This window comes from Solanum verrucosum, unplaced genomic scaffold (genome assembly GCF_900185275.1).
Source record: "Solanum verrucosum unplaced genomic scaffold, falcon-dt-bn FXZP01000009.1, whole genome shotgun sequence".
NCBI classification, from domain to species: Eukaryota; Viridiplantae; Streptophyta; class Magnoliopsida; order Solanales; family Solanaceae; genus Solanum; species Solanum verrucosum.
In genome coordinates, this window is record NW_026020231.1 from 3,993,344 (window position 1) to 4,015,715 (window position 22,372).

General features: G+C 33.8%; 3 protein-coding genes and 1 pseudogene across 4 annotated transcripts; all 4 read left to right on the plus strand.

Moving 5' to 3' along the window:
• The first annotated feature begins 785 nt into the window (after positions 1 to 785).
• Positions 786 to 3,159, plus strand: LOC125832544 (nudix hydrolase 18, mitochondrial-like). Of its 2 annotated transcripts, XM_049511719.1 has the most exons (6): positions 786 to 1,163; positions 1,301 to 1,421; positions 1,537 to 1,755; positions 1,867 to 2,131; positions 2,211 to 2,930; positions 2,975 to 3,159. In XM_049511719.1, exons 1-5 carry the CDS (start codon positions 1,078 to 1,080, stop codon positions 2,225 to 2,227), a joined length of 708 nt encoding a protein of 235 aa, XP_049367676.1. In that variant the 5' UTR covers positions 786 to 1,077; the 3' UTR covers positions 2,228 to 2,930; positions 2,975 to 3,159. The 2 variants fall into 2 exon arrangements, with proteins under 2 accessions (XP_049367676.1, XP_049367675.1); XM_049511718.1 differs by having other exon boundaries at positions 1,867 to 2,930.
• A 2,118-nt stretch (positions 3,160 to 5,277) lies between these two features.
• Positions 5,278 to 7,671, plus strand: LOC125832381 (uncharacterized). Its single transcript, XM_049511522.1, has 8 exons — positions 5,278 to 5,389; positions 5,469 to 5,655; positions 5,751 to 5,943; positions 6,661 to 6,731; positions 6,813 to 6,890; positions 7,058 to 7,145; positions 7,278 to 7,333; positions 7,456 to 7,671. Exons 1-8 carry the CDS (start codon positions 5,324 to 5,326, stop codon positions 7,524 to 7,526), a joined length of 810 nt encoding a protein of 269 aa, XP_049367479.1. The 5' UTR covers positions 5,278 to 5,323; the 3' UTR covers positions 7,527 to 7,671.
• A 1,888-nt stretch (positions 7,672 to 9,559) lies between these two features.
• Positions 9,560 to 11,613, plus strand: LOC125832406 (uncharacterized; annotated as a pseudogene).
• Positions 11,614 to 12,227: 614 nt separating this feature from the next.
• Positions 12,228 to 18,446, plus strand: LOC125832043 (uncharacterized). Its single transcript, XM_049511171.1, has 11 exons — positions 12,228 to 12,611; positions 12,737 to 12,805; positions 12,983 to 13,078; positions 13,183 to 13,307; positions 13,768 to 13,963; positions 14,872 to 15,047; positions 15,741 to 15,870; positions 16,208 to 16,368; positions 17,079 to 17,155; positions 17,881 to 17,932; positions 18,223 to 18,446. The coding sequence occupies exons 1-11, from the start codon at positions 12,321 to 12,323 to the stop codon at positions 18,443 to 18,445; spliced, it is 1,596 nt and encodes a 531-aa protein (XP_049367128.1). The 5' UTR covers positions 12,228 to 12,320; the 3' UTR covers position 18,446.
• Positions 18,447 to 22,372: the final 3,926 nt, after the last annotated feature.

Consider the following 22,372-nt stretch of genomic DNA (forward strand, 5'->3'; position numbering starts at 1 on the left):
AATATACTTATATTTTATACACATTTATGTTAGGTGGGGGACCTATTTATAGTCTTCACCCAACAACAACCCTAATAATAATGTTTATTACTTTAAGGTGATTGTTTGATCGGTGAGATAAAAATTATAATCTCTACGTATTTTATGATGTTATTTTATCATATGTTTGGTAATAGATAGTATTATTTAATTTCAGCATTATTTCATTTTAAGGATATGATTTTAGATGGGAAGATATGGATCGTTGAAGATTAATAGGATGCACAGTGTTATCTCGTTTTTTTGAAGGTTTAAGTTTGTTGGTGTATCTCGTAGTACTATTCATGTTTTTGTGTTTCACATCGCATCATTTTGATTTTTGATGTTGTTATTGTTCCTTTCTAGTAGGTTATGCACTACTTTTCATATTAATTGTTATGTTTTTTCACTGTTTTCTTTTTCTTCTACTCGAACTTATTCCATTTGAACGGAAGGTCTTGTGGGAACAACATTTATACTTCTATATGCATATATTGATGAAATTTCAATAAATATGTTATTGTTATTATATTTTACTCAATTATTTTAATATAAATAATAAATTAAATTATTTATCACATCCCACCCACCAAACTACCCCGTAATATAAAATAAACACGGCCTTCTCAGAAAATTACAAAGAACATAAAATAATGATTGACCCACGCCCAATTTGCCCACTTTTCCCCAATTGGCCCCCCTCTCACGAAAATTCTATAAATCACTATCTTCATTTTCTATTTAAAGGAGTGGACACACACAGTTTTAGCATAGCTTCTCATATTATTAATACACACAACAAATTACAAAACAAAATATACTAAAATCTGTTTTTTTAGCTTCTTTTCATCATCTAATCTCACAAAAATCTGATCTTTCCTGCTTTGTAGACTAAATACAGATTAATTCCAACTGGATTTTGTTCCCTTTTTCCCCCTCTCCATAACTACCCTAATTTGCAGTTCTGTATTTATATATATCTCCTTCTTGCTTTGGAGGGTTTTCTTCTTTAGAAAGAACAGAGAAAAGGGTGTCTTTTGTTTGTGGAGTTATTTCGATATGGCAATGACGAAAACCTTATCTATGATCTCAAGAACAGGAAGAGACTTGCAGAGATACAATGATGGATGTCGTCAAGTTGTTGGGTGCGTATTAATTTTTGATTTTTTTGGTTTAATTTCAAGAAAGTTGAAATCTTTTTATGTGGGGTTGTGTTTAATTTTGAAATCAATTTCTGGGTATGTTGATCTGATTTTTCTGTAAATTTTTACCAATGGTGCAGATGCATTCCGTACAGATATAGAAAAACCAATCAATCATCTACCGTTCAAGGGACCCAAATTGATGATTTGGAATTCTTAGTGATCAGCTCACAGAAGAGTCCAAAGTGGATGTTCCCTAAGGTATAATTTCAATCCAGTTTGTTTGTTTGTTGTATTTGGCTCCCTATTTAGAGTTTGGATACTATTCTTAATCATTCTTGGATTTGACATTTTTTGTTTTGTGATGAAATTACAGGGTGGTTGGGAAACTGATGAGGCATTAGAAGATGCTGCTTTAAGAGAGACTTTTGAGGAATCTGGTGTAATTGGTGATGTTGAGGTTCAGGAGTATTTAGGTACTTGGAGTTTTAAGAGCAAAAGCCAAGGGACATTTCATCAGGGGCATATGTTTCCTTTGCTTGTCACAGAAGAACTAGAAGATTGGCCTGAGAAAACTGTCCGAAAACGTCTATGGGTAAGTTGTGAATCTGCATATCTTAGCTGCTGTGATCTCGAATCACTTTGATTTGTGTAATTTGTTAGTTGGATAGTGTATCCTGATGTTATATTTGATTTTATCTTGCAGTTGAAATTTAGTGAAGCAAGAGAAGTATGTTGGCATTCCTGGATGAAGGAAGCTTTAGATGTCTTTGCCTCTAAGCTCACAAAGAGAAATAAAGACGATGAGCCTCAGACATGCCCTTTCGATGAATTGTGCAATGAACAGACAGTTGCTACTGTATCTAATTCTAACACAATGTTTTATGAAGAACCAATAATCAGCATTGAAGCTAATGACTTGACCTGTGAGGAGGAGCTGAGAATTAGCCTTGTAGCTAAGCCTTCTCTAGGTAAGCTCATGTTCAATGAAGAAGCAAGGCGAAAGCCGTTTTTCAATGAAATTAGTAATGTAGCCAACTCAATGTTCAGTGAAGAAGCAACCATGAGCACCAAAGCCCAGAAGATGTTCAATGAAAAATTGGGAAGAATAAGCATTGCTGCTTTCAGCTAGCAAACAAATGATGGAAGAACCTCAAGACTTCTAATAACCGAGAATGGGGAACCAGGGACGCCTATCCTGTAGAATTCTTGACGAGTTGGGAGCCAAGAACCAGCATTATGTAAAGGAGAAAGAAAGAACCTTGGAACTCTGTCGACAGAAATTTTGATGACTCTAAAAATGCAGGACTTGGCATTGTTACCCACAATCTGCAAAGAAAGGACAATAATCTATGGATGCATTTACAGGCAGCAGTATTTTGCACCAGAGAAAGAACTTTTCAAATCCCTGCCTGATAGGATTCTCTATATTGTCCCTTTAACCAGATAAGAAGTTTGAGTTAACCTTGCTTTAGATGATTCAAAGAGAAACTAATCCAGTTTCTCAAAGGCATAATACATACATAGGCACACAAATTCGGCCTCAATTGGCAAGTAGACAATCCAACTTTGGGAGTGGACACATGATGCTGACATGACACATAAATTTTGGATGCGTCCAGATGATTATTTCTTTAAGCTTAGTGTTCAACTGACACGGTGGAGACGAGTTGAAGTGTCTATATATGCACCCTCCTTGGAGCGTTCAGTCGAGGCCAAGTTTGAGTGTCTATCTATGTATTATACACCATTCTCAAACTCCAGATATAGGTTATGCTTGATAGAGAGATCTTTCATGATAGAGATATTTAGAGGTTAATCGCATAAGTTTCTAACTTCATTCTTTAATTCTTTTTTGTTGTTTCAAGATGTACATATGATCATTTAGTTCTATGTAAAAGAACACCAAAATTGAACCCAAAAAAATTGTCCCTAGTTGTTGACATTACCCTGTTGATTCAATGATTGAAGTATAAATTAATGGATATGATGATCTTGACTTGTCTGAGTTCTGGACAAATTTACTACTGTTGGGATGGATAGGTGAGGAACTTGATTTTTCAGACTCATTTACCAACCATATACTATAGTTTTATTTTAAGCTCTAGAAAAGAGACCAGTTCAACATATCATTGCCGACATGATAGAAAATAATAATGAAGCAAATTGCAGTTGACTGTATAACATAACATTACATTACAAGGAAATTGCTATGAAAGAAAGAAACATGGTTTAGAATTATTTTGTTGGAAGCATCCATGAGTCGTGGAGTGTCTTTGAGAATCATATGGTTTTGTTTAATGATGTTATGGACATGTTTGTTGGGAGTTCACGAGGAAGACATACCCATCATGTACCAAATATCTCTTTAAAAACTCAAGATATGGTTGATGAAGTAGTGATAAAATAATCCGTCGTTTGGTGTGAGGTATAAGGTATAATAATTTCGGACTTGTGTTTGGTTGGAGGTATTAGGTAGTCATTGGATTATTTATCTCACCATTTATATCACAGTGATGGGACAAGTTATCGCACTATGTATATCTCAGGATAACTTGTTCCCAACCAAATGACCCTAAGAGAAATAATGGTCACTTCATGACAGCTAAACTTAGTGGCCTTTAGAGATATTAACTCGATTCGATTTTCAAAACTTAGTGACCTATTGAGATATTAACTTATTTAAGTTTCGAAGTTCTAAGACATTATTGTATTTTCCTTTGTTGTTTATTATTAATTTCTTTTATAGTGACAACTATAAAGAAGAAGATAAGAATTAGTGAAGTTTTGTTCTGTTTTATCTGTTGTTTTGTGGTGTGATTGTGACCAACTTTTCTTACTAATTCGATCCAAGACATATCCACACACGTGAATACGAGAGATTTGATTTTATAGTCTTTTTGATGGTTAGTTTATTATATTTTTTACAAGAGATCAATATGATAACAAAAGTAGAAACTTCAAAACGTCTAGAGGCCCGTTTGATAACAAGTATTAGTTACCAAACGACCCCTTGATGTGTACATTTTGATTATTAAACATGCTCATATTAGTGCAAAATCAAAGGTCCATTTGCTGTTAATGTTTTTAATTTAATGTAATAAGGGATTCATAACTTATTAAAGTAAATTAAATCTTTTAATAAGTTGCGTGTCACCAGCCTAACTATAAAACAAAGTTGTCTATGTTTCATCAAAGACAAATTTGGTATTAAGACTTATCTTGATTTCTTATCTCATGTTTTTGTGTGTTCACATTAGTATCCACTTGTGGGTGCGTGACACGTTAGAATCAAGTGGACATATATTCTATTACAAAAAAGGTTTTTTTTTTTTATAATTTCACTCTTTATAATGTACTATACTTAATATTACTTATTACTTATTAAGAAAATAGTAACATAAATTCAGATTCTATTTATGAAATTATACTTAGGTATGTTGTTGTTTGTAAAGTAGGAGTGTAAATTCAGATTCTATTTATAAAATTATACTTAGGCATGTTGTTATTTTTGAAGTAGAAACGTAAAATATAATATTCTCAAGAGTGTATATTCATTTTCACCGAAGGTCTTGAGTTTGGGCTTGAATCAACAATAATAACATATCTAGTGATCAGTGAATACTCACACAATGAAATCTGAAAAGGTAGTGTGTATACAGAATTTACCTCTAGCTTAGTCTCGTGGAGTTAAATTAAAATGATCCTCTCAAATTTCTTTATTATTTCCAATAATCCCAAGTGACCAAATTGTTATTTATTCTATATATTTGCAAAGTTTTTTTCACAAGCATCTATGGAAGAACTAACAAGAAAATGAAGGAAAAAAGAAATTTGATCATCAAAATTCAAACCAAATTAATCGTTAAATTAAAGACAAAAAAAGTTTTATGTGTGAGAAGATTTAAATATACCCGTGAACGCTACGTGAAAGATTAAATATACCCCTAACGTTTCTTTTAGTTTAATTAAAAAAAATATTCTAATCAATTATCACCCCCGCCCCCCCCCCCCCCCCGCCCCCTCTCCAAAAAAAAAATGTGGATTCATTTATTGGGTTATATATACTTCTAATATCAAATATCAACGGTCGACTTAGGAATTTCAAATTCAAAATTTCAAAAGAAGAAGACGAAGAAGCAAATCACCATTGAAACGCCAGAATGGGAAGACTTGGAGTGAAAACTGACTATGAAGAACTCCGAAACGCTCAAATCTTGGAAAACAAGGTCCTCTTCTCTATCAATTTGAGTGTATCTAATTTCTGTCAATGTTAATTTGTTATAAGCTGACATTCTTGGATTACAGGCGAGATTGGCCAGTCTTGGACTTCAAAAAACTGTGGCAGAACTTCGATCTATCAGATCTAAACCACAATCTGAGAAGAGAAAATACAACAAAGTTGACTACTTCTCAACCCCTTTGCGCCGATCTAGTCGATTGAAAAGCAACTCTTCCGAATTGAATTCATGCGGCACTGCGCCACTAGCGAAAAGTCTGTATTTATGTCTCTTTTCTCCTTTTTTGTTTTGGCCCCATAAGTGTGGATTTTGAAATTAGAATGTTGCCTTTTTGAAATGTTGCTTTTAGGGAAATTGGGGCTTTTTGATGAAGGAGATGATGAAGATGATATTGAGAAGAGACCAGCTAATGCACCTCTGTTGAGAGTGAAATATGGCTCAATGCTTCGTCTTACTCCGGAAGCTTTGGCTCGGCGTTGCACAAGCAAGGACAGGGGAACGTTATATGACCCTTATTTGGGTATTTGCTGTCATTTTTGCAGGTTTTGAACACGCTCTTGAATACCCTTTTGCTTATTAGTTTTTTGCCTTTTGTTTTTTGAAGTGTTTAAGTTCGGATGGTGTAAAAAATATTTCCTTTATCGGGTCATTGTTATAATTATGAGCCGATATCCTTGTAAAAATTGTTAAGTAACCTGCTATAACAAAGTCACCGCTATAACCATGAGAAGGGCGGATCTAGGTGGACGGTAGGGGTTCATCCGAAACCCTTGGATCGAAAAAATTACACTGTATATATAAGGTCAAATTCAATGTTTTATAGACTGAAATAAACCCCCTCAACACAACTAGGATGCGTAGCTAAGTGGTCAAGGGGGTTTAGAATCTATCCAAGGTTGCAAGTTCGACACTTTACTCTATGCAGTCGCATGCCTACACTTACTTTTAGTTTACTTAATATCATTATATATTAAGTAATCTGCTATATATGTACTGATAGTGTAGAGAATCCTTACCGTGTTAGGTAAATAGATTAAAACCTTTTGTAAATCCCAGTTTCTGGTCACTCACTGTGCAGTGAATTGAGGGACTTCCCTCAAGAGTCAAGACGGCTTCTTTGTTTTCTTTTTGCTGGGATGCGTGACTTTTGCACTTGAATTTACATATATGCCAGCTTAGCTTGTCCTTACGTATCACAAAAATGAGAAGGTGTCACGCGAGGACCAATTAAAAATGATAATATGTGAATGTTAATGCAGGCAAAAGAAATTATGTGGTGAAGAAGATTGTAAGCGATGTGGTGATACAGACATGGATCAACCTTGCTTAGGTTAGTCTTACAAATTGTTTATTGTTTTGTGGTACTTACTAGTCTGTAAACAGACTGATGAATATAAAATTTCATATACAGGCAAGACAGATTGTTCAATTTGTCATTCTAGCCAAGGTGTTCTTTGCCGAGGTTGTCTTAAGGTTCGATATGGTGAAGGTGAGACAATAACTATGCATTTTAGATACTGAAGTTTATATGAAGTCACATGGTTTTGATCTTGAAGTCACTCATGTTGTACACACTACTCTTCACTTTATGAAATTGATTTCTGCCTTTTCACTTATGAATGTCGATTAGTACTAAATATGTGCAAATTGTACTAGAAATGGAGGATGTGAGAGCAAATAAAGAATGGATATATCCTCATTGTACTGAAGAAAAAGGCATCAATCCATATTGGATATGTAATAGGTATGTAGTGGTTTATAAAACAGGACTAGCCGCTAGATTAGTTAAGCTCTTTTGATACTGATAACTTCATTTGTTTTTTTTTTCTCGGTTCATGGATTGATTTCTTGTTCATGCTTATTTACGTTTTTCTAGCTCATTGTGCCTAAAGAAGCGAAAGATGGCTCCAACTGGGATCGCCATATTCAAAGGTTTGTATGTTTGTCACTAGTTTACTTGAGGTTTTGTTTGCTCATCATATCTGTTGTTATATAGTGTTCTAATTTCTTGTCTTTTTGTTTTCCTTTTTTTCTCTCCTTGTTGGACAAAACAGCTAGAGAGATGGGATACAAATCAGTGGCACATCTGTTAATGGATCAGCTTCAGGGAGCAGTGAAGGGTTAATGATAAACTAATTTTAGTGCATTGATAACTTCTTGTTGGTGCAGTAGAATTAGCTTCAGAATGTAAAAATGAATGTTATGAAGACCAATCACTGGTTGTGTAATGCAAGGATCCTCATTATGAAAGTTATAACACCCTTTCATTTGAGGTTATATCGAAGCAAACACTTGTGGAATTACATTGAGTATGTTGTTATCCACAACAACGATGTCAGTTTTAAAGCCACACATAAATTTTAAAAAGAATGAGATACATGTTAAAAATGGAAACATGTTGCCCAGTTTGTGATTGGGGATTTGAATGATAACATTCCTTTGAACTTATATTGTCTATCCTAATAATTTAGATTGGTTTGATTGATGAAAATTAAATAACACAATTGTTGGGTTTTACTACCTTGAATAAGAAACAATTTGTTCCTTTTTACATATGTATACTTAATTTTGCCATGGAGAAGTACTGCCCGGAGTGTTATGTGATAAGAAGGATACCTATCAAAATGAAAGATAAGTTATAGGGAAAAGGGTCTGAAAAATACTCTAATTTTGGCTGAAATTATTATTACGATACTAAACTTTATGGAGGACCTTTTACCCCTTGCACTATTTAATAGTGTATTTAAAAGGTATATATGTGCCCACGTGAACACGTTATATTTATATTTATGCAATATTTATGATGACCACGTGGACATATATATACCTTTAAAATACACTATTAAATAGTGTAGGGGGTAAAATGTCATTTTCAAAGTTTGATATCGTTACTGCAATTTCGGTCAAAGTTCGAATATATTTCAGATCATTTTCCCTAAATTATATAAACAACTATAAGACTCGCTATGTTATATGGTAGTGAATGTTGAACTGCTAAAATCCAAGATATCATGTTATGGAGATGCAAATGTTAAAGATGGATATATGATCATACCAAATTAGATAGGATTAGAAATGACCACTTTCGTCAAAAGATGCAAGTAGCACACATTGGGAATAAAATGTGAGAAGGTCGCTTGAGACGATTAAGACATGTTAAGTAGGGGTGGGCATAAATTTCGGAAAACTAAAAAATCGAATCGAACCGAACTAATTCGATTTTTTGCTTCGATGTCGGTGTTATTTTTTCAAAAGTTCGATTCTTTGGTTCGGTGTAAGGTTCTCAGAACTTTGGTGAATCGAAGAACTGAACTTTTATTTAAAAAATTAGAAAAATGATAATTATATATATCTTTATCAATGTACATAATGTAAAGGAACTCGTCTTCGTCCTTGTTTTTCTTGAGAAGTAATTGGAGGCACACTGTTCTTGACAAAGACAAATATAGTTTTTTAGTTAGCACAATAAGTGTTCCATGGAGAGACACATCATTCCTTAACAAATTTTTCAATTTTTAAGTATCTTATTTTTTGATTTTGTAAATTTTATTTTTCATTCGCATCGAAAAATCAATTTAGAAACATTGAACCGAACCAAATTAGTTTGATTAGGAATACAATGCACACTTTTCTGAAACCAAAGAACCAAATCAAAATTTGATAAACTGAACCGAAGAATCGAACGTCCGTCTGAAATATATTGGTAATTTATATTTAGGAAGAAGCCCCGTTAAAGTCTAAGTCTAATTCAAAGTAAAGGTTGAACCCGGGCCAATGGCAGTTCAACTGTCCTTTCTAGCGGAGGTCAATAAAAAAAAGAGATGTTAATTAATCAAAGGTCCAACTGATCATCACGCTTGTATTGTAAATATGCAGTTAGGAATAATCCAGGAAAGAGGAATCCTTCCAGTAGTATCGGCCATTTACCCCACTTCCTTCCCGATTTCATCAAGTGATCATGCTAGAGACATCAATCTCCTCCAACATACAATAGAGGGCTCTGACCTGTCACAATCAATCAGTCTATTGTTCTGGTTCAATATAGTCTAGTCCATAATGCTAAGCCAACTATTTAAAAAGAGTTGCAACGTCCGTGTTTTGGCATTTCAATTATTTTTTTAAAAAAAAAGGAGTAAAAAATCAGCCTTTGTCCAGAGTAAAGAGGAGGGAAAATCGCAATTGAAAACCTAAAAGGCCATCAATGGGAAGGCTAAGAGTAAAACCTAACTATGAAGAACTGCGAAATGCTCGAATCTTGGAAAATCAGGTTTTTCTTCTCTCTCTCTCCATTTTCTCTCAATGTTAAATTGCAAATAGTAGCTGATTTTCATGGGGTATTGTACAGGCTAGGTTTGCCAGTCTTGGACTTCAAAATATCTTGGGAGAGCTTCGAACTAAACCAGAGAAGAGAAAACACAACAAAGTGGACTACTCCTCCGCCCCTTTGCGTCGTTCCAATCGATTGAAAGGCGACTCTGCACCATCATCAAAAAGTTTGTGTTTTTATGTGTATTTACTGTATGAAAATGTTTGTGTTTCTTTGTATATTGATTTTTCATGGAGATTGTGTCTTTTTGAAGAGGGAGATGATGGCATAAAGGAGCGCCTTAATCAGGAAGCTTTGGTTCAGCGTTCCAATCGATTGAGAGTGGGAGTTTGCTGTCACTCCTGCATGTATTACACTCTTGCCAAACTTTTTGCCATTGATGTTGCAACTTACAGTTTTTTATCGCTCACTGTTCGATGAATTGACTGACTGAGGTCTGAGCAAGTAAATTTTAGATATTCTGATGGCTGGCCCCTTGGCTTGCTGTTTGCTATGATCCTTTTGAGGTTGAGTTTACATTTCATTTTTAGAAACTAGCCCAAGTTTAAATGGGTTGGTTGTGTTGACCTAATGGAATGAACTTGATTACCCATCAAACTATTAGATCAAAAGGGGTCATATAATACATCCCCAAACATATACATACAAAATCAAATTTGGAGAGTGGAATGGATGGACTTAAGCTAATAGTTTAAGAAGAATATATTAGTTTTCACATTTTTCAATAATCAAAATACAAAAGGAGAGGAGATTAGGTTGTGTTATGACAATGTTATTTGACGCATCTTAGCCCAACCTGTTCTGAACCAAGTAAACTCTATGCGGGTTGGATTGTGACTTTGACATTTTGACCTGCCCAAGTTTGGCCTAACTCGCACATCTATCACCATTCACCTATAAGCTTGTGCTTATGTGCCACTGGTATTTTGTCACTCTCTTATCAGTTGAAAATGATAATTTGTGAATGCTAATGCAGGGAAAAGAAATTTTGTGATGAAGAAGATTGTAAACGTTGTGGTGATTTGGACATGGGTCAACCTTGTTTAGGTTGGTCATACAAAGCACTTTTCGTTTCCGTAAACTAATTTGCTGGCATACTGATGAGTCTAAAATTTCCCATATAGGCATGACGGATTGTTCAATTTGTCATTCTAGCAATGGTTTTCTTTGCCGAGAATGTCTTAAGAATCGATATGGTGAAGGTGAGGCAATAGATATGCATTTTAGAAACTAAAAGTCAAAGCATAAAGCATTTGCCATGACTCACTAACCGTTACTCTTTTGTTCTGTTTAATTTAAGGCCTAACAATGGGAATTCTGTGAAATTGATCTTTGCTTTCTCATTTATGAATGTCGATAAGTACTAATACCGTGCAAATATGTGATAGAACTGGTGGAGGTGAGAGCTAACAAAGAATGGATATGCCCTCATTGCACTGAAGAAAAAGGCATCAATCCGTATTGGTTCTGTAACCGGTACGTAGTGGTTATATAAAACAGGCCTAGATGATTGTGAAGTCAACTTCTTTTGATATTGATACTGGCAAATTTCATTTGTCTTTTTCTTGCTCATGGATCAATATCTTACTCATGTTTTTCTAGGTTATTGTGCCTAAAGAAGCGAAATATAGCTCGAACCGTGAACACATTTAAAGGTTTGTATGTCATCACTAGTTTCACTTGAGGTTTTGTTCGTTCGTTCGTATCTGTTGTTTTAATAGTTTGCTCTGAGAATTTGTCTAATTTCTTGTTGGATCTTTGAACAAAACAGCTAGAAAGATGGGATACAAATCCGTGGCACATATGTTAATGGATCAGCTTCAGGGAGCAGTTAAGGGTGGAGATGATAAGCTTTTTGGTTAATTCCAAACTTTTTGTGCGATGATAAGAGCTACATGGGCAGTAGAATTAGCTTTTGAATGTAAAAATGGAATGTGTTGTAATGGCATGGATCCTTATGTCTAATTTATTGTCTAAAGATGTTTTTCCACCAGTATTTTGTACCCGATATGGTATTCGGCTAATACAGATTTGCATTGTGTAACTGACTAGTCCATATTCACGTCTCGTTATCCTTTTACGTAAATCATTACTCCACATATGTCTTTCATTTTTTTTTAAAAAACTTTAATTTGATATTAAGGTTAAATTGCTTGATTTGGTGTAAATAATACTCCCTCCGTTTCACAAAGAATGACATAGTTTGAATTGATACGAAATTTAAGAAAATAAAGAAGACTTTTGAATCTCGTGGTCCTAAATTAAAGTTTATCTCAAAGGTACAAAATTGCTTTTTAATTTTGTGGCTTTAAACATGTCACTTGGAAAGTTAAAATTAAAATGTTATTAAAAAAAGAAAGGTCATTTTTTTTTAAACAGATTAAAAAAAAACGATGATATTCTTTTTGAAACGGAAGGAATAATAATAAGATAGGTATATTTATCATAAGCTTGGTGGATAAAATAAAAAAAGGAAAAAGAAAAAAAGTAAACCCTTTTTGTCCCTTGGAGAGAGGTTTTTACTACCTTGCTTCTCTATTGTTCCTTCTCGGAACCAAACACCGGCCTTTAACCTCTAGATTCCGGCCGGCTATGCCGGCTATCCATAACCTTAACTGGTTCTACACTGCTTCGAATATCAATACGAATTGTTCTTTCTCGACCTTCAGCTTCCCTAAAACCCTCACATTTTCAAACTCCTTATCTCATTCTCTCAAATTCGTCTCTCCTAACCCGTTCTTCGTTAACCGGAAACGACGCGGCCTTGTGACTGTTAATGCAGCTGCAAAGTCGTCCAGCTCCGACCTATATTCAGTTCTTAATGTTAGTAGAAATGCAACGCTCCAAGAGATCAAAGCATCTTATCGCAAGCTTGCTCGCAAGGTATACTCATCTATTTACTTATTGTTTTTGGCTTTGTCATTTGTAAGTTGTTATTATTACATTATTCTCTGTCTTGTGGCAAATGCTTTTTTGCTTCGTAATCATTGTATTTACTTGGAAAACAGTATCATCCTGATATGAATAAAGGGCCTGGAGCTGAAGAAAAATTTAAGGAGATTAGTGCTGCATATGAGGTAACATCCTGCTTCCCTCCAAAAAAGTTTCATTTGTTTTTTTTGTTAGGGCATTTTATGTTGTATTGATAATATAATGAAATTTTGCATTACACTTGGCATCCTTAATTTGGTAAAAATTTAGTTTTGATCTTTTTCTTTCATTGTTTTCAATTTGACTACAAAGTGTATATTTAGGTATTATCAGATGATGAGAAAAGGTCTTCATATGACCGTTTTGGTGAGGCAGGGTTGCGAGGAGAATATGATGTGCCGGGTGGCGGTCCACAGGGGGTAAAGTACTGACCTTTGTTTATATTCTCATAATTTTCATATTTATTTCAATGTTTCTTCATGATGACTGGTATCTGTCCCCACATGATTATCTGATCTTTTAGGTGGACCCTTTTGAAGTGTTTTCTGAGTATTTTGGCGAATCAAGTGCCTTTTTTGGAGGAAGCGGCGGATTGGGAGGCTTCAACTTTGATTTCAAGAATACCGGAAGGCAGAATCTTGATATTCGGTGAGTATCGAAGCTTATTTGCTTCTGAAACTATGTATATCTGTATATCTGGTCTGGGTGATATTAGGATATTTTAATGCAGAAAACATACTGTTTTGAGATGATGATTCCCATTGTAGTTGTATCTTTCTCTGGGCACTTTCTGCTTACTCTCCCCCCACCCCAAAAAAGAGTATCTACCACTTCTTTATATGTAGTAACATTCGTTGCTGAGGAGAGTTGTATCCCTTATATACCGCTGGGTGAAGGTTTGTATAAGCTTCCATGGCTTCACCTGCATCAATGAAATTTAAGCAAGAAAATTGAGGAAAAGAAAATAGAATAACTTCTCCATCAACTTTGGTTTGTTTTATGCGTGAAGTAATTAAGGGCGAGAGGAAAAAGTTTAATTTTTTCTTCCTTTGTAGTCTGTCCTTTTCATTAACCGAATATGTGTTTGATGATTTTTCTTGTCTTTCAGTTATGACCTTGATTTGAGCTTTGAAGAGTCTATATTTGGAGGGCAGCGAGACATCGAAGTACCCTGTCTCGATGAATGTGATAGTTGTGATGGGACTGGTGCTAAATCTAGCAGATGTGTTAAAGCCTGTTCTGACTGTGGCGGAAGAGGAGGAGTGGTGAAAACACAGAAAACGCCTTTTGGAATCATGTCTCAGGTATTTTCACATACTTGCATGAGAAATTAGTAATTGTCGAATGCCATTGTAGTCACTTCTTTTGTTATTCATCTTCTTTTTATCTTACAATCTAAACTGATTTCTTGTTTGAAATGCTATTTTGTATGTGTTCTGTTCCCCAACTTTACCGCAAAATTTGCAAGCTTGTATCTTTTGTTGATTAATGGACATGATCACATGGGTGTTTTTGCTGAGGGATTCTCTGTATGAAAACTTTAGACTTTGTTCTATATACAGATTATTTGTTCTCTATGATTCCCTTTGTCCTAAAATCATAGTCCTACTTCCTTTTTTAGCTCATCCCAGAAATAGTGTCCACTTATCAAGGGAAGAAAAATCCGAAATTTCCCTTTGTCCATTTTCTTGGTCTTTTTTTTTACTTGGCACAATCATTAAGATGATGCTTTTTTACGTAGTCTGCTTTCAAGGGTATTATGATGATTCTTGAACCTAGCCCTCTTTTGGACACAAGCTTTAATACCTTTCAATGCTTGTGCCCCATATTAAGATGATGTTTTCTTACTTGGCACAAAAGAGGGTTACTTTCTTTAACTTTATCACCACTGGTTTGTCAATTGTCATGACAAGTTTAATTTGGCCTTTGTACCATTTCCGGATTAACTCATATGAGGTTACTGTCATTCACCTATGGCAATTAATGTACACTACTGTTTCAAGATAGTGGAACTTTCAAAGAAATACTATTTTTTTCTGATCACTAAATGGCATATTTATTCTGCTCAATGTTTTATTTTGTTTAAGCACAAAATAAAAGTTCTCTCTGCACATCCAACCTGTGTGTTATTTTGAACAACTTGCTGCTATCTACTATTTTAGTCTGCTGGTCCTTCTTGACTTGCTTTCTAGATGCTGATTCATGTTTTCAGGTATCTACATGCTTGAAATGTGGAGGTAATGGAAAGATAATAACTGATCATTGTCGAAAATGTGGTGGCCGTGGTCAAGTACAATCAAAACGAAGTATCAAAGTGGTTGTTCCACCTGGAGTTCATGATGGAGCCACGATGCAAGTTCGAGGAGAGGGTAACATTGACAAGAAAAGGTCACCGTTCCTAGTTCATGTGATTTCATGTAGAAACTTAATGCTTTGACCAAATGGGGTCAATTCACAAGAAAATCTGCAGTATATGCAATTTGAACTTTTAGCTTAATTGAACTAATACGTAGTATTATGATTGTCAGTAACATGCTCCTCTGAGTCTAAGTACATGTTTGATTTGCCTGCTCTGCTCAAAATGTTGCCTCTGCTGCTTGTTATTAGTTATAGATATTGGTGTTATGTGGATACTTTCTAGGATGGGTATTCTCTTCTTTCTGATTTACTGTTAGTGTTTTCTGTTTGATTCTATGTGTGAAACAAGTGCATTAGATCATGAGAATGCAGAAGATTTTGAGGAAGTCCGAGTCACAAAATGAAGCATATCCTCATTGTAGTAGATATGTAATTATTTAAGAAGAAGTTCAAAGGAACATGCGCTTAGGAGCTAGCTTAGTTGTTTTGTTTGTTAATATGCCCAAACTTCTTGAGGTTTTACCTCTCACCTAGGTTAGAAAGTGTGCGCAACTCAACCTTTTCTGTTCTATCTCTTATTCTGTTTCTCTTTGCAACTTTTATGGTTCTTTTGGGGGGTGAGTTGGGTATTCAAATGGTCTCAGAGAGATAGATGCGGAATTGCGGATATGTTTTTCTCCTTTTCACAATTATCTTCACATCTTGGCTTGGTCTTCTTTGCAGTAGTATGTCTGGTGACCTCTATTTGGTCATCCATGTTGAAGAAAAACGTGGTATTTGGAGGGATGGTCTCAACCTGTACTCAAAGTTAGATGTTGATTTTACCGAGGCCATTCTGGGGACAGTTAAGAAGGTAATAAAAGCATTGCAAAAAGAGAATTGGTTTTATCTTCTTTCAAAAAGGCACAATTTAAAGACAATTAAATTTGAATTGATTGCTAGCAACATTTTAATTCTCCTTTCAGTCGTTCCCTATATTTGTTTCCCTGCCCTCCCCTTCCCTTCCCCCAAACAACTCCCCTTAATGACATTGTATGTTTCTGGCATTTTAATTTAGCTTTGAAGTGCTTGTTGATAGTTCCATGCAGGTATAATACCGACATTAGTTCTTAAAAGAATCACATCACCTCAATTATGACTTACGGTGGTCTTTGTTTTCCTCATATAGACTCCTGTTTGGACTCCTACAGGTGACTACTGTAGATGGTACAAAAAATCTTCAGATTCCTCCTGGATGTCAGCCTGGAGAGAAGATTAAAATGTCAAAAATGGGAGTGCCAGACATGAATAGATCTTCAGTGAGAGGAGATCATATTTTCCTGATAAATGTTCAGATCCCGAAGAATCTCAGGTTTGAATTTGTTGGTAGAAGCTTTCAGATACATCGGGATTTCAATTTGATCAGTTTGGATTGGATAAGTTGCCAGTTCTGTTTTTATGTACAAGTGCGATGAGTTTTCTTTCGTGGTCTCATTGTCTTCTCCTAAAGTTATTTGCGAAAATCTCATCAACACAAGGTCTTATATGAGCCATCAATTCTTTTAAGTGATTAATCAACATAAGAACAACAATTTCGAGGTTGGCATGAAACTGCAATGTTCCCTGTGGTAAATGTGAAAAGTGGTTTAGCTTATGAGACAAAATATATACCTTAGCTTCTTCCTTAAAGGATTACATTGACTAAATTTGTCTAATCTAATCAATCAGGATTTATCTTATCTGAACAAAAAGGTATGAAAGATGTTTTAATTTGTCAACATGTTTCAAAGTCTTGAATTATCAAACCTTATTTTATGAAGTAACATAGAGTCTGAGTTACACAAGGTAGTAGGGGTAAGGTCTGCGTACACCCCACCCTCCCTGGACCAACTTGTGGAATCACAGTGGGTATGTTGCTATTGTTGTTGTTGTTGTTGTGACATAGAGTCTGAGTTTGATAATTTTCTTGAGCAGGAGTAACATAGTTTCTCATTTAGCATCTTCACTATTTTGTTGCTTTCATCTAAAATACTTCCCTGATGTGTGTCTGTTCAATAATGTGTGCTCCTTCTTCTATGTCAGTGATACAGAGCGCACCTTAGTTGAGAAGTTGGCTTCACTTAGAGCAACATCCAATCATCATTCAGTTTCATCTGGCGGTATATCTTCTTATTCTTTCTTTCTTTCTTGTAAAGACTCCGAAATCTTTGCTTGATAAGAGGAATACTTTCAGTCGGATAACCATATCACAAAACAGAAGAAAAAATTTCACTCAGAGTGTGTCAAAGGCATGACCCAAATGAATGTTATGTGAAACAATTATGAATACTGGTGTACGGAAGTATGCAAAGAAGTGAACATGCTAAACGAATTTTAGTACCAACAACTTCTGGTTCTAGCGAAGCCTTTAGCTCTCTCACACATGTAATTTACTTACACCTCATCCACTCCCTTGAAAGGTAGACCTTTCTCTAAAACCCTCCCCTTAATCTTGTAGATTATTATTTTCTTCAGTGAACAATCTTGTAGATAAAACAGTGATGAATTATCAGAAGGAATTATGACTGGCAAGCTTGAATCAGTGTGGTCTACCATTTGAACCTGAAAATAGGGAACCATGCTAGATTGAATCCTCTAGAAATAATGTCAAATGTGACATCAAGAAGCAAACTGGCCTCATTTCTTTAACACTCAAGTATACAATGTGCCAAAGCATGCCATCAACCCTTGCCTTTTATGTCGTTAGATGCATTTAAGTTGCCAAAGTAATTTATTTCTAGTATGTCACATTACACAATGTTTATTAGTTTCTTTATTCTTTACCTTTTAATTTTATCTAAAGGGATACCAAAAAATAATCTGGATGGGGATGTTGCTTCTGCAGGTGAAAGGGGAGGTGTTGCACGTTTGTGGAAACCGATCAAAGACTTTCTGAGGTGCATTATGTGCTGCAATCATCTCATTTTAAGATTATGAAATGCCAACTTATTTTTGAAAATTTAATTAGTTTTTCCTTATTACTCTGCTGATCTCATATTTATGAATCGACATACATGAAAAGAAAGAAGAAACCATAAAAGCAACTAGATGAGAATCAAGTTCAGTTGAAGCTATCGAAACTTAAGAAGGAATATCAAAATCTATTCCACTAGAGTTTTATGGAATATTTTGCATACCGAAAATTTACCCTTGTCTGTATTTTTATGTTCATTTGTCCACTTTGTAGGAGTGGACTTTCTGGTAGAAAATTTGCATCAATTAGCTCAGAGACGACAGCTTTACGGAGTTTGAACAGACCGTTGCCGAGTTTTCCTCTAATTACATCACTTTCTGCTGTTCTACTTGGAACATGTATTTTAGCCTTTGTGAAAGTTTGTTACAGTAAAATTTTACTGCAGAAACGATTAGTAAAACCAAATTTTGTTCTTCACAAGGAAATTAAAGAGTAGTTGCGATATCGTGCTGCTTAACTCATGCAGTACATGTATGTTTGCTTATCCCTGTGTCACTATCTCCTGTCCATTTCTTACCCTTTTTTTTTTCTTTTATACTAATCAAGGATTATGATGTGTTTAACCAATAACTAATTAATTAGTTTTTCTAATCTAGGATTTTGTTCTAGTGGACAGTACATAAAAAGGGGTTCTATGTATTATGTGCACTGGATGGTGTGGCCGACAGTGAATAGAAACAAAAGCTGCGGTTCCAACTCAAAAAAAATAGTATAACCTTACTGTAAAGTTTAATTTTAACAGGTTATCCATATGATTAAAGTAAAAGTAACACAAGAAGTAATGATAATGAGAAGTGAAGAAAGGCACACACATACTAGAAAAGTAACAGCTTGACACAGTTGTCTGTACAAAGGTGAGACTGTTATCAAGATTTGACAAATTGGAGTCGGAGAAGGATGATGTGTATGTTGTTTTATTCCTATTTTGTGAAAATAGAATAGACTGTTTTTGATAGATCCTTAGTCGATATAAAACATGTCAAAATCAATACGAAAGGTTTGGCTAATTTATTCTCATAATATACATTTACTTCTTTGATAAAGTGTCTCATCCTAATTTATTATCACCTAAGTCCTAAACTTTTGTTCCTCATTATTAGCTTTATTAAAATCCAACTCTATCTTTGGTTGGTAACTAAGATACTTTCATCTAATCAATCGATTTCTTTTTCCTTTTGTTACCTAAGAATTCAATTCAGTAGGATTCTTCCCATTAATATAAAACATTAGCTAACTCTCCTTTTTTCTATTTTTTTTATTTACCCTCCCTAGGAGCTCCACCTCTTTTGCTCCATTGGTGACTCGAACTCGCAACGTTCGGGTTGGAAGTGAGGGGTGCTTACCATCCAAGCAACTCAAAAATCTTAATATCTTCAATTTTTTTCATTTGTAACAACTCCTTAGAAAATGTTTTATGTGTTTGGTAGCAGAATTTTCAATTTTTTCATGTTTGGTTGATCAAAATTTTTAAAAAACTTATTTCGTTTAAAACAAGAAAAATGACTTCTCTTATAGTAATATGGAATACAAGCTCTACAAATAGTATCACACTAATTGTCTAATCTCACCCTCCTCCGACACACCCCCAAACCACATAGCCCACATTTCCACCGTCCCACACCCCTAGCCCATGCTAATTTCAATAGCGTTCGTCTAGATTATATCCAAAGATCTCTGAGACTATTTTCTACGTATTTATCAAACACAAAAAAATAAATTAAAACAAACTTTTTTTAAATACCAAAGACATCTATAAGTGTTTGGAAGAATTTGTTGATGCCATAGAGCTATTAATATAATTACACTTTAGTTTATGTCAACTTTATTCACCTGCATCATGCAATTATGAAAGTTTTAACGTACATGATTCATTTCTCTAACTATATAATCATGCTGCCATCCCATTATTCCCATTCCAAAAAATAAAATGGCCCCACCCTAACCCAAAAAAGGCCAAAAAAAAAACAAAAGGTGTGCTGTTATAAGAAAGAAAAAAAAGGGGAAATGATGGATAGATACTGTCTAGCTACTACATTAATATTTCTCATTAATGTCATCAATAACAGTTGTATTTCCAAAGTGGGAAAATATATATGAAGAAATGGAAAATACAGAATTCCCTAATCTTCGCATATCAAAAATTATACAAAAAGTACTATAAATTATAATTTTTTTTGATATCATAAAATGTTAGTCAAAGTTCTTATCATTTGACTCGAAAAAAGAAAACCACAACAACTAAAAATAGACGAAAAGAGTATGATATAACTATTTTTAATAAGATGAACAATTAATATAAGATAGAGGGAGTACTATATATAGCCATTTATCAATAAAGGATTTTTTTTTATACAACTGAAAATATACTTTAATTTAAATATTTGATTAACTATCTTAGTAAAGGTAAAAAATAGAGTAAAATTACATAATTAGCAATCTTGATTATGTCAAAATGACAATTATATTTTGAGGCGACCAAAAAAAATTACTAATATTTTCTTAAATAATATGTAATACTCCCCCTGTTCCTTTTTATTAGTTTAATTTTGACTTTTTACTTGTTTATTTTTATTTATCATTTTTGACAAATAAAAAAAAGACAATATTTTTTTACTTATTATACCCTTAATTTATTTAGAATCTCTTTAATGAGTAAATTAATTTTAAAATTTTATCAATTAATAAAGATAAAATAGTAAACTCGCTATGTGAATTATTATTATCCTAGTAGATGTTCCAAGTCAAAAATAAACAAATAAATAGAGATAGAGGGAGTAAAGAAATATAATAAATAATTTGAGACTAATTAAATATAGATGAAAATTCAATGATTTAAAAAATGACACGACCGGGGCCAAGTATCCTCAATTTTTTTTTCCTGTACTACATATATAAAGTTCGACACAATAATAATATAAATAATTAATTTAAAATAATAGAAGTAAGTAATACTTAAATATTTCCTTATTGAATAATTATTCATTATCCTGCTGAGATAAGTTAGTAAGATGAGACAGTTGAAGAATAATGTCGCAGTTAGGTGAAGTCTTCATTAATTGCTCCCACTAACTAACTTGTTTCTATTTGTTGACGACTTTTTGAGACTAGTATTAAAAATTTCGATATGATATGATAATTTGATGTATACTATACTATGTCCATTCCTAATTCAACGTGTAAAGAAATTATTATTTCTTGATTTGAAATTTAACCCCTCTTAAGTATTTTTGAGACAAAAATTAATTTTTTATCGTTTAACAATATTATTATTATTATTATTTTATGTTGAGACAATTGATTATAAGTTGAAAAAAATAAAGTAAGGAAAGAGAGTTGTGGTTTTGGTTGGTCCCTCAAAATATTAAAAATGACAAATTGTGAAAGGGATTTAAAATGTAGCATTAGGACCCCCTACCTCTTTACCCCATTTCTTTCCTGGCATGTTAAAGTTTTCATCGAGTTAATTTCTCGTATGATCACTTAATTAATATTTATGCTACTAGTTATATTTTTGATTTTGTTAAAAAAAAAAGTGCTTCACTTTACTAAAGTTAAAAATACTCAGATTGTATTTATAGAATCAAAATGAATGTAGTCTCGTAGATAAAGAATATTTTTTATCCAAAACTCCATTTTAAGCGTGAAGTTATTTTCATTATTTTTTAAATTGTAATATACATAAGTTTGAAATTGAACAAATCAGACAAACCAAAACCAAACTAAAAAAACACTGAATGAAATAATTTACGATACTTTGGTATCGATATATAGTATTTCTTAAATTCAAACTAAACATATAGAACTAAATTCCTTAAAATTTTACTATTGTTTATATAGTGTTTACTTGACATTTGATTTCTGTAGTAAGTAATATTATTATAGTTTTATATAATAATTTCAGTACTTTTTTAATATCAGATTGAACAAAAGATAAAAACGTATACATAATTTAGTGCTATAAAAAGAAGGGAAAAAGGACAAATATATCCCCAAATTATCGTAAATGGTATACATATACCCTCCGTCATACTTTTGGTACATTGGTACCCCTGCCGTCCAAAAACTAGAGCATATATGCCCTTCACTCTAACGGAAGGCTATATAGGGACACGTGACACAATCTTGTCCGTTGATATGATATTTAATAAATGTTGGGTCGTTGGATAAGATTGTGACACGTGTATGTCCGTTATTATAAAGGGTATATATGCTCTAGTTTTTGGACGGTAGGGGCACCAATGTCCCAAAAGTATAACGGAGGGTATTTACATACCATTTACGATAGTTCGAGGGTATATTTGTCCTTTTTCCCTAAAAAGAATGACACATGAGAGATAAATAGAAAAACTTCAACTTCATTTTC